The 13,033-nt window shown below is 39.1% G+C and overlaps 1 protein-coding gene across 11 annotated transcripts in view; it reads left to right on the top strand.

The window, feature by feature from the left end:
* The window catches only part of BRD1 (bromodomain containing 1), a 43,990-nt gene that overhangs the window by 22,249 nt on the left and 8,708 nt on the right, over positions 1–13,033 (top strand). For 2 of the 11 annotated variants that reach the window (XM_015413090.1, XM_015413082.1), the window contains exons 9-11: positions 8,352–8,487; positions 8,819–8,967; positions 11,677–11,823. In XM_015413090.1, the coding sequence (XP_015268576.1) occupies positions 8,352–8,487; positions 8,819–8,967; positions 11,677–11,823 (432 nt within the window). Of the gene's footprint in view, positions 1–3,461; positions 3,535–8,351; positions 8,488–8,818; positions 8,968–11,676; positions 11,824–13,033 lie in introns of those variants that run through there. The other 9 variants (XM_015413091.1, XM_015413086.1, XM_015413088.1 and 6 more) reach the window with 7 other exon arrangements.

The following is a 13,033-nucleotide window of genomic DNA, read 5'->3' as shown; positions in this document are numbered from 1 at the left end:
TGCTACTGGGCTCTCGCTCTTTTCTACACATAATTGGGTATTTTTATAGATGTTGGAGTGCATGTGGAGATTTCCCGGAGGTTGGAGATATGTGGTAATGCTGACTGTGACTTGTCTATGTTGTTGATACTTTCATGTGATAAATGAGCTGTTCTTTTCTAAAAAGAAAAATGTGTGCATAGTAATGCTTTAATTTGACTTCATTGTCTACATTTGCAGAACAAAGATAAACATTAAAAGTTTACACGTTGTTTATACATTATGAAGTTATCAAACTATATAAAATTCATTCTTGAAATGCAAAATAGTCAATGGTGCATTATCATTACTTTATACTTGCTTGTCAAGTTGTTTATAATTGGTGGTGTTTATCATTATAATATAATTGACAACTTACAATTGGTGAATTTCTTTTCAAACATCCTTGTTCTGATCCATTGATCACAGCCATAAAAAGGCTAGGAAATCAATATAAGACCATGTCTAACAGGCAGGCATCTACATCTGTTCCATTTGTGTTAAAACGTAATCTGCACAGTGTATATCCAGGTGAAACAGAAAATCTAATCCTTCACGTAGGGGGTATGCATGTACACACACACTTTGAACTGGGTCCAGTGCAGTTTTAGACCCAGTTTTACATGGGGCCTGGTGATCAGTGTCAGCTGGAAACACTCTGTCACATCATGAGCCATTGGCTTTAAATGGTGATCTCCTTGAGTGCTGTCATTTACCCTTTCTGGTTTTATATCCACATTTTTTTATCTACCTGGATTTTCTTAGATTGTTTGGATTGTGATCTGTATAGTTATCAACAATGACTGTTCATAGGTAGCACCTGGTGACCTGCTTCTTCACAGGATCACAGAAAATGTATCACATATTAGGATTTGTTTTTTGCTCTGCTGTAACTCTTATGTTACTAAAGGGTGCTATTTTGACTCACAAAGCTAAAGACTTTGCATAATAGATTTCTGAGAGTCTAAAGTTCATTTATTATTGCAGTTCATAACATTGGTTCATAACTGCATTGACCAGTACTTCTGTATTTAATCAATATATGGAATGTTCAAGGAACTTCACCTGGCAGTTTATCTGAGCAACTAATTGAAGCATATTCTTGGGTTTGTCTTGATGGAGAACAGCTACTGGCTGATTATATAGGTTGAAAATCTACATTTTACAAATGAAATCCACATTTTTGTTTTCTTGAATTATCCAAAGGACCCTCTCATCATAGCTTCCCTGCCTCTTCCCATACTTCTCACTTCAGCCCTTTCTCTTCTAATGGGGTTGTTGTAAAACTAAAAGTCTACTGAACAGTAGCTGTACAGTCTTCAGTGAAAGATGGAGTAATCATAATTTCAGCAAGAGCAAATCCTTTCAGTCCTATATCTCTAGCATATATTGATGTTATAAATTTTAAAGTATTAAAGGTCTAGAAAACAAGGGAGGCTATAGTCCCAGCCCAGAATCGTTTTCTTTGATTTTTTGTATCAGTAACAAAGGGGTTAAAAAGCAGTTGCAGTGCTATTGGCTTCTGTTACTTCAAAGCCTTTGTGTGCATATATATTTTATGCGAACTAGAAACATAATTGCATAAAATCTTGCACAAAAGTCATTTCAGTCAGAGACCAAATATTTTTCTCCTTGACTTTGATGGCATGCTGTTTTCAAAGCTCTTTGTAGTAGTCATCTTGCTCAGTTGCCTTGTTTTGTTTTTAGGTACCAGTCTTTCAGTCTTTACTCTCATTTGGTTGCATGTGGTGAAAAGAGGTTTCAACCTAGCTTCGGACTTCTTCAATTAAGTGTTATAAAATGTATTGTGAATATTAATGATCCTTGTTACTGATAGGGGGGATGGGCATGAACTGAATCATGAAGCAAAATTCATCACAAATTTTGCCCTGTTTATGGTTCGCTAACAGAAGTTTGTGATGGGTCTGCTGTCATGAACTTTTAAAGCAGTTCATGGTGGTTCGTGGATGGGAGCAGAAAGCAGGGGTTTAAAGGAACTCTGAATCCCTTTAAACCTCTGCTTTCTGTTCCCCAGGGAAGCCGCAGAAACATCTGAGCAGCAGGGAGGCACTCCCTCTGCCACTCAGTTGTTTTTCAAGCTTTATGCAAACCCTGTCGAAAGGGACTGTGATCCCTTTCAACAAGGTTTGAGCGGCTACAAACCATGAATCAGTTCAGTTTGTGATTTGGTTTGTGGTTCAGCCATGAACCTCATTTTCCTGGTTTGTGCCCATCCCTAGTCACTGAAGCATTTGTTTTTTAAGAAATCTAAGAAAAGCTTTTCTCTTTCTGTCTCCTTACAATTCATGCAATATGTTATCTGTTTGCAGCAAAAATGGTCTTCCATAGTGTTGTATTTATTAGAATTATAGCTTAGCTGGCACCAGTATAAGGACAGCTGTATAAAAGTAATAGGCTGTCCGTTGAACTAGAAAATGTTAGGAGAAATATTGAATTGAAAGCGCCAAATTTTTCAGTATTTCACAGAAAGTGTAAGGAAAGACAAATGAATCCATTCTGTTCATATATCTCCATGAGAAAAAGCAAATTTGCTTCTGTAGGTTTCTACATTACGCAACTGAAATAAAGTTCAGAATGTTTAAGAAGAAAATGCTTTCTTTCCCTTGGAACAGTTGATAATATCTAGAAACATGTAACTGGCTTGTTCTAAATAAATCTCTAATACATTAATCTTCAGTTTTCAAGGCATAGTAACACTAGGCTGATATCCAGTACATAGATTCTGAAAATTTTCAGCAATAGTAGCTCATTCTGACCTTTCCCTGATTCAAAAATTAAAAAAAAAACAAAAAGCTAATCTTAAAAAACCAGATCTGAAATATGATCAATCCCCTCCTTTGTTAAATTATCAGTTAAATCTAAGTCTACTTGATAATGATGATTTCTTTTTGTTTCCATGTGCTGAAAGTTAAACTTAAATCTTGGTGTTTCAGTAGTGTCCAGCAACTCTTCTCAGCACACAATTCTGCTCATCAACCGCACACATTCCAAAATGACGTGTGAGCTGCTTTCTTTGCAAGTATCTTTTTGTGCTGTTGAGGCATCTTCAGAGTTACTCAGGCTGATTTTCATAAGGAGAAATTAAGTACACAGCCAGCTTTGGAAACTTTTACAATAGATTAAATTAGTCATCTTACTCTCATTGGAAGGAATTTTTACAAAATAAGTAGTCCATGTTCTTGGTATGTCTTAAGACTAATGGCTCCTCAATGCTCTGCTGCTAATGCTTTTGATGATGAGCAGTTGATTCAAAGTGGAGGCTGTTTCAGTCTCACTTACAAATTTATGTTAAGTAGTAGAATATGTGGAAAGTTTGCTTAGCTTTTGCTAATCTTTTCTGGATACTACTGGGAGGATGGCTTATTTATTTACAGCTCTTTTTCCTTTCAGTGAGACTAAATGGCTTTTTCACTGTCTTCCAGGTTCTCATATTAACTAATATGCTGAGTATTTATCTATTTGGATCCTAATTATTTTCTATTATCCTGAACACGGACTGGAATTCAATGTAATGATCATTTTGGAACGCAGAAAGACAATTACATTTCAAGTAATTATTTTGGATCATGTTGGAGACACCAGCCATCCTTAAAACAAAATCAGTATCTTGAACACTGTTGGAGGAAGTCTTTGATATATATGAACCTATGCTCTTCATTCAGTATATTTCCCCATCTCCGTAAGTTATAAAGTTGTATGTTACAGTCTGTGACATAATTTGTCGCAATTTTACCAATCCCCAGGACTCTTACCTCAGAAATGTTCCTTGTGGGTTGATTGGTTAAGAATGTTTCTTTCCCGGTCTCCATTCCTCTGCAAACAACATTCCTTGGCCAGGATTTAGGTTCCCTTAACTTGTGCACCAATTACGGTAACTACTTTCCCCTCAGCTTTTGGTTTCATAAAATATGAGAATCTATAAAGAATGTAATAGTTACTAACATTCCAACATTTTGTACAAGTACCAAGTGGCAGAAACTGGCTTTTTGGGAGTGCCTCCTCTTGCTTATTGAACATACTTGTCTGCTGTGCACTCAAGCTGTGCAGAGAAGGAATTATTCTTAAGCAGAAGGCAGATTGAATTCCTAAATGCAACATTTTGTGTTACTTTTCACACTTTTAGAGGTCATCTTCACTTTTCCCTTCTGCTCTTTCATGATTGCTTGCTTGCTTGCTACTGCATTAAGTCTTTGAGAGATCAGTATAGAATCATAGTTAGGAGACATGATCTGTACCACTTATATACATTTCTTTATTTATGTACATATTTAAAAACTCTGAAAATGCGCTCTTCATGTTTGTAAACTCAGTTGTTAGGGGTTTATTGTCTTCTCCCACCCCACCGCAGTTCAAAAATACTGCAGTATTTTTTCCCACTGGTGTACGCGGTCTGTTTCATCTAAAAACTAATGCTGTCATGGATGTATGTTTCAGCAAAATGTAGAATACACTAATAGTGAAAACTGCTCTTACTAAAGTTGCATTACTTTTTAAACTGTCCACTCCAGTAGTCATTCATTTATGGTTTCATATTCTCACCCCCACCCCCCATGCATAGCCACTTTTGTGGAAATCCATGGTTTGCTGTTACATCAGAACTAGAAAATTATATTTCATGTATTCTCTCAAAACCCGGAGTTCAAACACTGCTTTGTTTCTCGTTGAATCCCAAAAGGGGGGAGGGGGAGTTTACTGGCTTGATTATAATGACAAAATGTGGTTTGCCACATAAGCAAAAATAACTAATTAGCATGCCAGATGAAAGGGTGTGTGAGAGAGCATTTTCACAGAACCCCAGATCACCAGGCTTGTTCTTGTATAATTTACATATAACCATGTAAGGTTGTTGTATAGGACATATTCTTTAATAGGCAACTGACCATTGATATCTTAGAGGCTTGATTTAAATAGTCATCTGAAAACCAAGGCTGTGGAGTTGAAGTGAGTATGTGACTTTCCTCCTTGCTTCTTTCTATGTGTCTTGCCTTTCAGGTTGCTTTTGAGCACAACCTTAGTTGGCTGTGAAGGCTTAAATTGACAAGCTGTGGTTGATGTCTCTCCCCCAAATCAGCTGTGTTTCCCCCCCAAAAAATTTGAGCCCCCGGAGGGGATTTTTTATTAATTTTTTATCACTACAAAAAACTACAACATAAAAAAGGGGAGTGGAAAACGACACATACAGGAGAAAGTAAAGTACCCACTACTATCTAAAAACCCAAGAGAGGAGATCCTCCAACTAGCTTTGCTACATCAAGTCTTTTCATCGTTGTTCTGTTTATAAACTGAGTCAAACGTTTAAAACTTTTTACCCTCAACGTTTACATTTAACTGCCCAATAACAGTGTTTCCAGATTTTTGGTTTGTAGGGGAAAGTACTGATCATAGGATGCTGGTTTGGATATTATGGCAGTTTATGGGGTTGCACTAGAAAGAAACACAGAAACAGGAAGGTAGTGAGTCTTTGAAAATAGAGTGCGAAATGTGAACCATTATTGGGGCTTTGGAACAAATCTGTCATTGTGCCAAAATGTGGAACAGGTTGAGGTAAAGTTTTGTGGTTTCCCCTTTTCCTCAACAGCACAATCTCTGAAGACCCTAAAGTTACTCAAAATGCTGGTAGCTCTTAAGCACTTCTATTTAGCATCAGGGCCGGTGCCAGGTTTTTTTGCACACTAGGCGAGGCTACCTTCTGGCACGCGCCCCCTCCCCGGTGTGCCCACCAATTTTCAAACATAAATGCATTTTAGGAAGAATGAAAAACATTTGGAATTGCTATTTTTTTAATTCTGAGAACAAGTAATACAATCTCTGTTTTTTTCTTTCAAACAGAAAAACACGGATCACAAAGCATTTTGAAAAGTCCTGTTAATTGTGATGTTGAAATTTAAGTCTGTTTAATTTTTCCATTTCAGGCGCATCAGACACACACCTCACACACAAACCAGGGCACTCAGTGGGCCACAAGTCTGTGCATGTTAAATGATGCATTTAAAAATCACATCATTTTACTTCAGATTAATCTATAAGCAAGCTCAAGGTCAGCATGTGCTGACTGGTTTACAAACAATCCTCATTCTTAACAGTTAATAAGACATGGATCTGGGAGACTCAGGTTTAAATCCCCACTCTACCATGGAAGCTCGCTGGGTGACCTTGGGTCAGTAACATGCTCCTGTGAGACTGGTTAGTCGAAGAGAGCATGACTGGCCCATGCTATGAGAGCCATTACATGCAGTACAATCCTAAGCAAAGTTACTCCCTCCTAAATCGATTGAAGTCAACAGGCTTAAAGAGTAGAACATAGTTTGTCCAGTGGCATGTTTAAGATCAACAAAGGGGCTGCTCAGGGCTTTCTTGTGGTTGGCGGGGAGGGGGTGGGGTGGCAGGCCAGTGGCGCCCTTCTCAGGTGGCGCCCCTAGGCAAGCGTTTAACCTCGCCTTATGGAAGCACCGGCCCTGTTCACCTTTCCCTGTCTTCTGGGAATCACTGTGTTGATAATTATTCTGTAGGCAGTGTTACATTGAACTATGTGTTCACAGCATATTGCTGACAGTTTGGTTTTCATTTTTGTGTATTTGTACTGTGTGTGTTTCTGCATATATTTCTGCATCTCCACAGCACTGTTAAGTCTTGGAGTATTGGGGAAATATTGGGAATGAAGCTTCAGCTGGGTGTGTACTTAAAAGAAGTGTACATAAATTTTTTGTTTTCAAATGTTAGTTTCTACAGTGCAGCTAACAAAGGAGTTTAGTAGATGGCATACTGATCACTAAAGATCAGGAATCCCAGGCATCTGATTTCCTAGCCTCCTAGAAACTGTAGTGCCTGACCGCCTCCTTCACCCAGTCCTAACCCAAGCGCACGTGTTGGGTTATGCTGAAATCACGAACTTATAAAATTTTATTGTGATTGTGTTAATTATTTTAAATGTCATTTCTGTTTGACGAGGAATTTTTATTTGCAGGAGGTTTTAATCCTTTAATTGCTAATTTCCAGTAACAGCTTTTCACTAAAATGTCTGCATGTTTGCTCTTCTGACTCATGGAATCATTTTCCTTAGGCATTATCCTCCTATAATGGTCAAATCCTCCCAAAATGTTCAAATCAGAATCGGCATGGAGATTTCAAAGGAGACTTTTGCACTGTCACTAACTATTTATTACAGCTTCCTTTGTTACAATTTTCTGGTGCCTAAGTATATTCCAGTGTCTACTGTCCATAACTGTATATATCTCATATAATGGGGAACTTTGTTTCTCCATGCACATGAATATCTTTCTGTACACCAGAATATTTGGATATAGGAAGAAGTCATTCCTAGGATTCATGTGTACTGTATGTAGTTCTAGAATTGGACGTGTCTGGATTTTATTGCCACAGATTTATAGCCTATTTGTAGCTCAGGGTGTCTAATATATGACCCAAGCATAGCTTGATTTTGGTGACTGGTATTTTTCACAACAAACTTAGCTGTTTAGAAACGATATATTAACAGTATCTCCTTTAAGATGCCCAAAGAGACATAATTCTGTGCTTCCACTATTCACCATTTCTGAAACAGAAAAAAAAGAGGAGAGCATTCAGGTTCATTTGTACAGCAATACTGATGACCTGAAGTGGCACATCTGCGATCTTGATCGGTAACCAATTGAACTCTTGTCTAAAATGTTTCCTTCTCAATTTTAAAACAAAATAGCAAGGTTAAAATAAGGTCAAATTAACAGTTCTAATTACTGTAAGTGGTATGATGGTTTGGATTTGTTCAATAGTGGTGGCTCATTGACTTATGTGCAGCCCTGTGACTTATGTGCAGCCCTGTGTATGGCTTCAGAAACTTCTGTTGCTCTAATGGACACAGTGTGCCCTTTTATCTCTTGAGATGATTTACGTAAAGGCTGAGAGGCTGAGGACAGCATCTTTTCATTTTGTTCTGACTGCTGTTTTGTAGAATGTGCACTGTCACAATTCTTGTGGTTTGCATGCTATGTAATCATACTGTTGCATTTGTAGCAGGCAAGTTTTCAAAACCGTATTATTTGCTTTAATGAGATTTTAGTTAATTTTGTATATTCTATTGGACCTTGTTCTAAATGTACTGTTTAACAACAATACTGTTTAATATGCCTTGTGATCTCCATTTCTTCCTTGGTCTTTGTTGTTTCTTCACTGATGTCTACATATTTCTGTATGTTTCTCTTGATAGTGTCTCTTTTCTCTTACACATGTTTCAGTTGTATTAAGAGGTTTTGTGTATATTGAACAGTGTGTTAATGCACTTCCAAATCACATGTATTTCTCTCTTAACTGGGCAGGCCTTTCAAATGGTTTTGGAGATGGCAGTAAAGACTCAGAGTTAGATGGCACACCAGGAAGAAAAGTAGAACCTCGTCGCCGTTGTGCATCTGAATCTAGTATATCTTCAAGTAATAGCCTTTTGTGTAACTCAAGGTAAAAGTGTGTTCTTTTTAGTCTAAGTAAAAATCTAAACTGAAGCACTGAATATGCTGGCTAAAACTGGAGTGAAATGTCTAAATTAAATGAGCATCTGCAAACCTAAAAAAAACACCCGGTTTCATTTTTGTACTGCAGAATGGGTGCTCACACAATATTTTTTTCATTCAGGCCAGCATATAGAAAGGATAGATGAGCAGCCCAACTAAAAACTTCAGTATCCATGTAATAAATCTGATAGTTAAATTGTTGTATTTGTAACCTTCCACAAAGAATTAGAATGTTATGTACCTGCAAGCAAAAATAATTATCCTTATTATTTTTCTAGTAACTCTTCAAATGCTTGTAGTTTTAGCCTGCCAAAATGTGGAAAAGGCAAACCAGCGCTTATACGAAGACACACGCTAGAAGACAGAAGTGAGTTGATATCATGCATTGAAAATGGAAACTACGCAAAAGCGGCGAGAATTGCAGCTGGTAACTGACACTTTTATCAACACACAGGATAAATACATAGAAGCCAGAGCTGGCTACCTCGAGGGCTTTTTGCACAAAAGAATCGTATCCTCCAAAGGCCATGTGCACTAGTGCCCAGCTAAATGGAAACCCCTGCCCTTTGAAAGCTAGTGTGGTTAGAATGTCTGTGTAGGATCTGGAAGTCTTAATTTCAAATTACAGAAAGATCACTGGGTGATCATTCTTTCTCAGCCTAATTTAGCTCACAAGGTTGTTGGGAAGCTGTTTGGAGAAAGGACAGGATAAAAAAAATAGATTAGTTATGTGGGACTAGATACAAGGATCCATTCCATTAGGACTTTTTGATGGTGGAAGAGTTTCTAGCAACATTATTTGAGTCACTTTAAAGACAACAGAACTTTCCAAGATGTCAGCATTTGTGACACAAAGTTCATTTCATTAAACAAATCTGATGAAATGAGTTTTGCCTCATGAATACTTACATCTTGGGGAAAAATTGTTAGTATTTAGTTTTACTGGACTCAGATTTTGTTTTGGTACTACAGATTAACACAGCTAATAAGTAGCCAAGTGAAACTATCTTGCAACATAAGAAGGCTGCATCCACTTGAGGAAAGTACTTTTATCAGAACAGATTAATGGAGTCCAACCATTTGAGTGAGTCTTGATTTATTATGGCATTGTCCTTTGAAGAGGAGACCTTGCAACTTTCCCATGATCCTGGTGTTTCTCCTGTCTCATATAACCCCCCCCCCCCGCACATGTACACACCTCTTTATCCAAACTCTTCTCTGGTCAGCCGTTCTTGTTTCCCTTTTTACAAGTTATTTATTTAAAAAAACACAGGTTTGGTTTTCTCCCACAGGGTGGGACTTGATGTGGATGTTGCAGGTATTATTTTTATCAACCAGCTCAATAAAACAAGTTGCCAGTAGGCTTGAAAGATTTGTAGATTTACTAGACTATTTTTCTTTGTGGTCTCTGTGCAGTCACACTGACATTTAAACATACACAGGATTGGTTTGAAGAAGCTTATAGAGCTAAGCTTAAAAGGAATTTTTGGCACAGTTTCATCCTTTAGAAGCACCTGGTAGCAACACACATGCTCAGAAAGAGCGGAGCTGCACTTTCCACATACTTCTTTCATTACTGCAGGTGGAGACATCTCAAAGAACTTCTCTTATGAGCTAGGCCACTTCTTAAAAAGAAAAAAGTTTACCCTTTTTCACAAACATTTTTTGCTGATGAAATATAGTATTTCCTCTTTCCTTTCATCTTGCCTTTTGGACACATCTTTCCCCCTTTCTTCCAATGGGAATGACACTGGAGGGCTGGCCCGTAGCTGTGGTAGGGCATTTTGCGGCCACGCCCCTCACGTACAGGCCCAGGCCCACAAGTTCTGGCCCTGGAAAGGCTTTTTAAAAACATAATTATAACTTTTAGAAAAAAGTTTTTGGCCACACCAAGCCACTTGTGCTGCACTGCACCCTGCCTGGCTGGTCCTGATGTCATCGTCGCTCGTCCACCCTCAATGGGCCTGGGCTGGGAAGGGAGACCCATGCCCAAAGGGAAGAGGCGGCTGCTCCTGCGGACCTCTTCTTGCCCTGCTGTCCATTCGCTGACCAGACATTTTGGCCACTGAAGGCAGCTGCCTTGCCATGCTCTGTGTCCTCTGCCCAGAGTCCCAGTGAGAAAGGCAGGCAGGCAGGCGGTGAATGACAGCCGAGGAAGAGAAGCCAGCATGGACGTCACCTGTTCCCAAAGAGGCAGCCAAGGTTGGGGGAAGTGTCCTCTCTCTCTCCACCCATCCAAAAAAGATTGGCCCAAGAACATCTGATGCAAATGCCTTACCTTGAGATTTGGGGGGGGGGGTTGTTCTCCAGGGTTTCCTCTAAGCTGAGTTAGTGTGAGCCAGCTCACCGTTTCTTAGCCTCCGGCTCACACATTTTTGTCTTAGCTCTGGAAGGATGGCTCCAAAGCAAACTAATTAATGTAGCAGCACAGTCACTCGCTCACAACTTTCATGCCAGTAGCTCACAAAGCAGAATTTTTGCTCACAGGACTCCACAGCTTAGAAGGGAGCATTGGTGTTCTCTTGGGTGAGGCCAGGTGTGACTTTTCAGTTGAGAGAGGCAGAGAAAAGCTAGCAGGGAGGGTGGACCCTCACCTCCTGAACTTCTATGCAGTTCTCTTCTACATTCTCTGCCCCTTTGCGGGGGGAGGGGAGTGTCACCCAGCAAGAGAGTTTCCCTGCCGGAGAACTTGGTCAGCTCCTCTCCAGGGGGAACTGGAAGGCAGGCACAGTGCTGTGATTCCTTGCCTTCTATGGCTGTAGGCCTGCTTTTTGCTCTCTTTGGCAGGGCTCCAAGTATATGTTGTGATGTCATGCCCCACCAGTTTTCCCAGTGCCCCCCCCCCCCGAAAATTTCCTGGCTATGGGCCTACTGGAGGGCGAGGTTCCTTAGATTCCCCCTACATTTTTTTCTCTCTTTTTGTATGGCACAGAAGGCTTTCTTGAAGCTCTGTTTCCGGCAAGGGAGAATTGCCCACTAAAACATTCATGCAGAATGCCTCTTGTGTCTCAGTGAACTACATCAGGTTGATTTCTGCCATCAGTGTTATGTTTACTAAACAAGCCTGTAGGAATTCCTGTCCTGTCTCCATCTTCTGCTTATTGAGTATTCTTTCTTGACTTTTGTGGATCCTCAGTCCTAGCTTCCGCCTCCAGGTTGACCCATCAGGCAGACTCCATCCCAAACTTGGATACAGTGTTGACACTGCCTACTGCTAATGACTTACCCCTGAAGTGTCCTCCTAAGTCGAAGCTCCTGTCCATTGAGGTGAAGAAGAAGAAGGGTAAGGGCCATAGTTCATATAGTAGCTCTAACGCTGCCCTCTTCAGTTAATGCCTTTAGATCAGTGGTTCCCAAACTTTTTGGGGCCATTGCCCCCTTGGTTCCATGAACTCATTCCCAGGGCCCATTACGCTATAAAAAGCATTATTCAGGATTGTGGTTTGTACAAGCCACTAAGGAAGATAACTGTAAATTTCAAAACAGTGACAAATAATTACATATTTATTTAAAATCCAATTTTAGCTTAATTTATTCAACAAAATTGATGAAATTGATCCAGTGAAGAATAATAGATATCACATTCAGTAACAACTCCACTATTCATTAAATTTTGAATGCAATGTATCAGATAGATTAAGTGATATTAGTCTCCCAATATCTGGTTTAAAGTCATTTAGCAAGAGTCTTAAATCACTGTGTTTAGTAATCTGGAGTCAATTACTTTGCTTGCAAAGATGTTGGATGGACCACACTAAACCACGTTCCACCAAATACAATGGTGGAAATGCAACAAGGAGCTTTTTAATCACTGTCTATAGTGCAGAATATTGATCAGAAATTTTCTTATTTAATGAGAACTCTTGGTATGATTTCTTAAACTTTGGCTTCAACTCAGTCTCATTTTGTAGCTCAGTTAGTTCTTCCTCCACTACCCCAACTTCCTCATTATTTGAAAATGAATTTATCTCCCAGTCTGAAACTTCCATCAAAAGAAAATTCTCAGATTGCTCAAGCATATCATCATGCAGCATATCCAAATGGTCACTAAAAACTTTCAGATCATCATCTTGTATCCTACACTTCTATTCTAGCTCAGACAGGCTCAGAAATTGGTATAGCTCACAACGGCCTGTATTGCATTTTAATAGAGCTGGTCTTAATAAGGTAGACTTCTGCATATTTATTTCATTGAATTTTGCAAGTAGTTCTGATAAATAGGCAATGTCATGTCTGATCTCTTTGAGTTCATCACTAAGCAAAGCATTCATGTCTTCAGAAAACACCACAACAGTGTAAAAACGGTTGTATAAGTCTCACACAGCTGCCTTTTTATAGTTAACAAACTTCAGTATAAAGCAGCAAACATTCAAAATCATCTCATATGCACAGACACACACTTTCACCTACCACAGATGCATGATAACTAATGAATAAGAAAATCAATAACAGTTACCAATAATTGACTATCTTGTGACAACTCATAAATACAA

Source organism: Gekko japonicus, unplaced genomic scaffold, assembly GCF_001447785.1.
Source record: "Gekko japonicus isolate JY-2015 unplaced genomic scaffold, Gekko_japonicus_V1.1 scaffold3100, whole genome shotgun sequence".
NCBI classification, from domain to species: Eukaryota; Metazoa; Chordata; class Lepidosauria; order Squamata; family Gekkonidae; genus Gekko; species Gekko japonicus.
The sequence above is the reverse complement of the archived record's forward strand: the minus strand, read 5'-3'. Positions and strand labels throughout refer to the sequence as shown.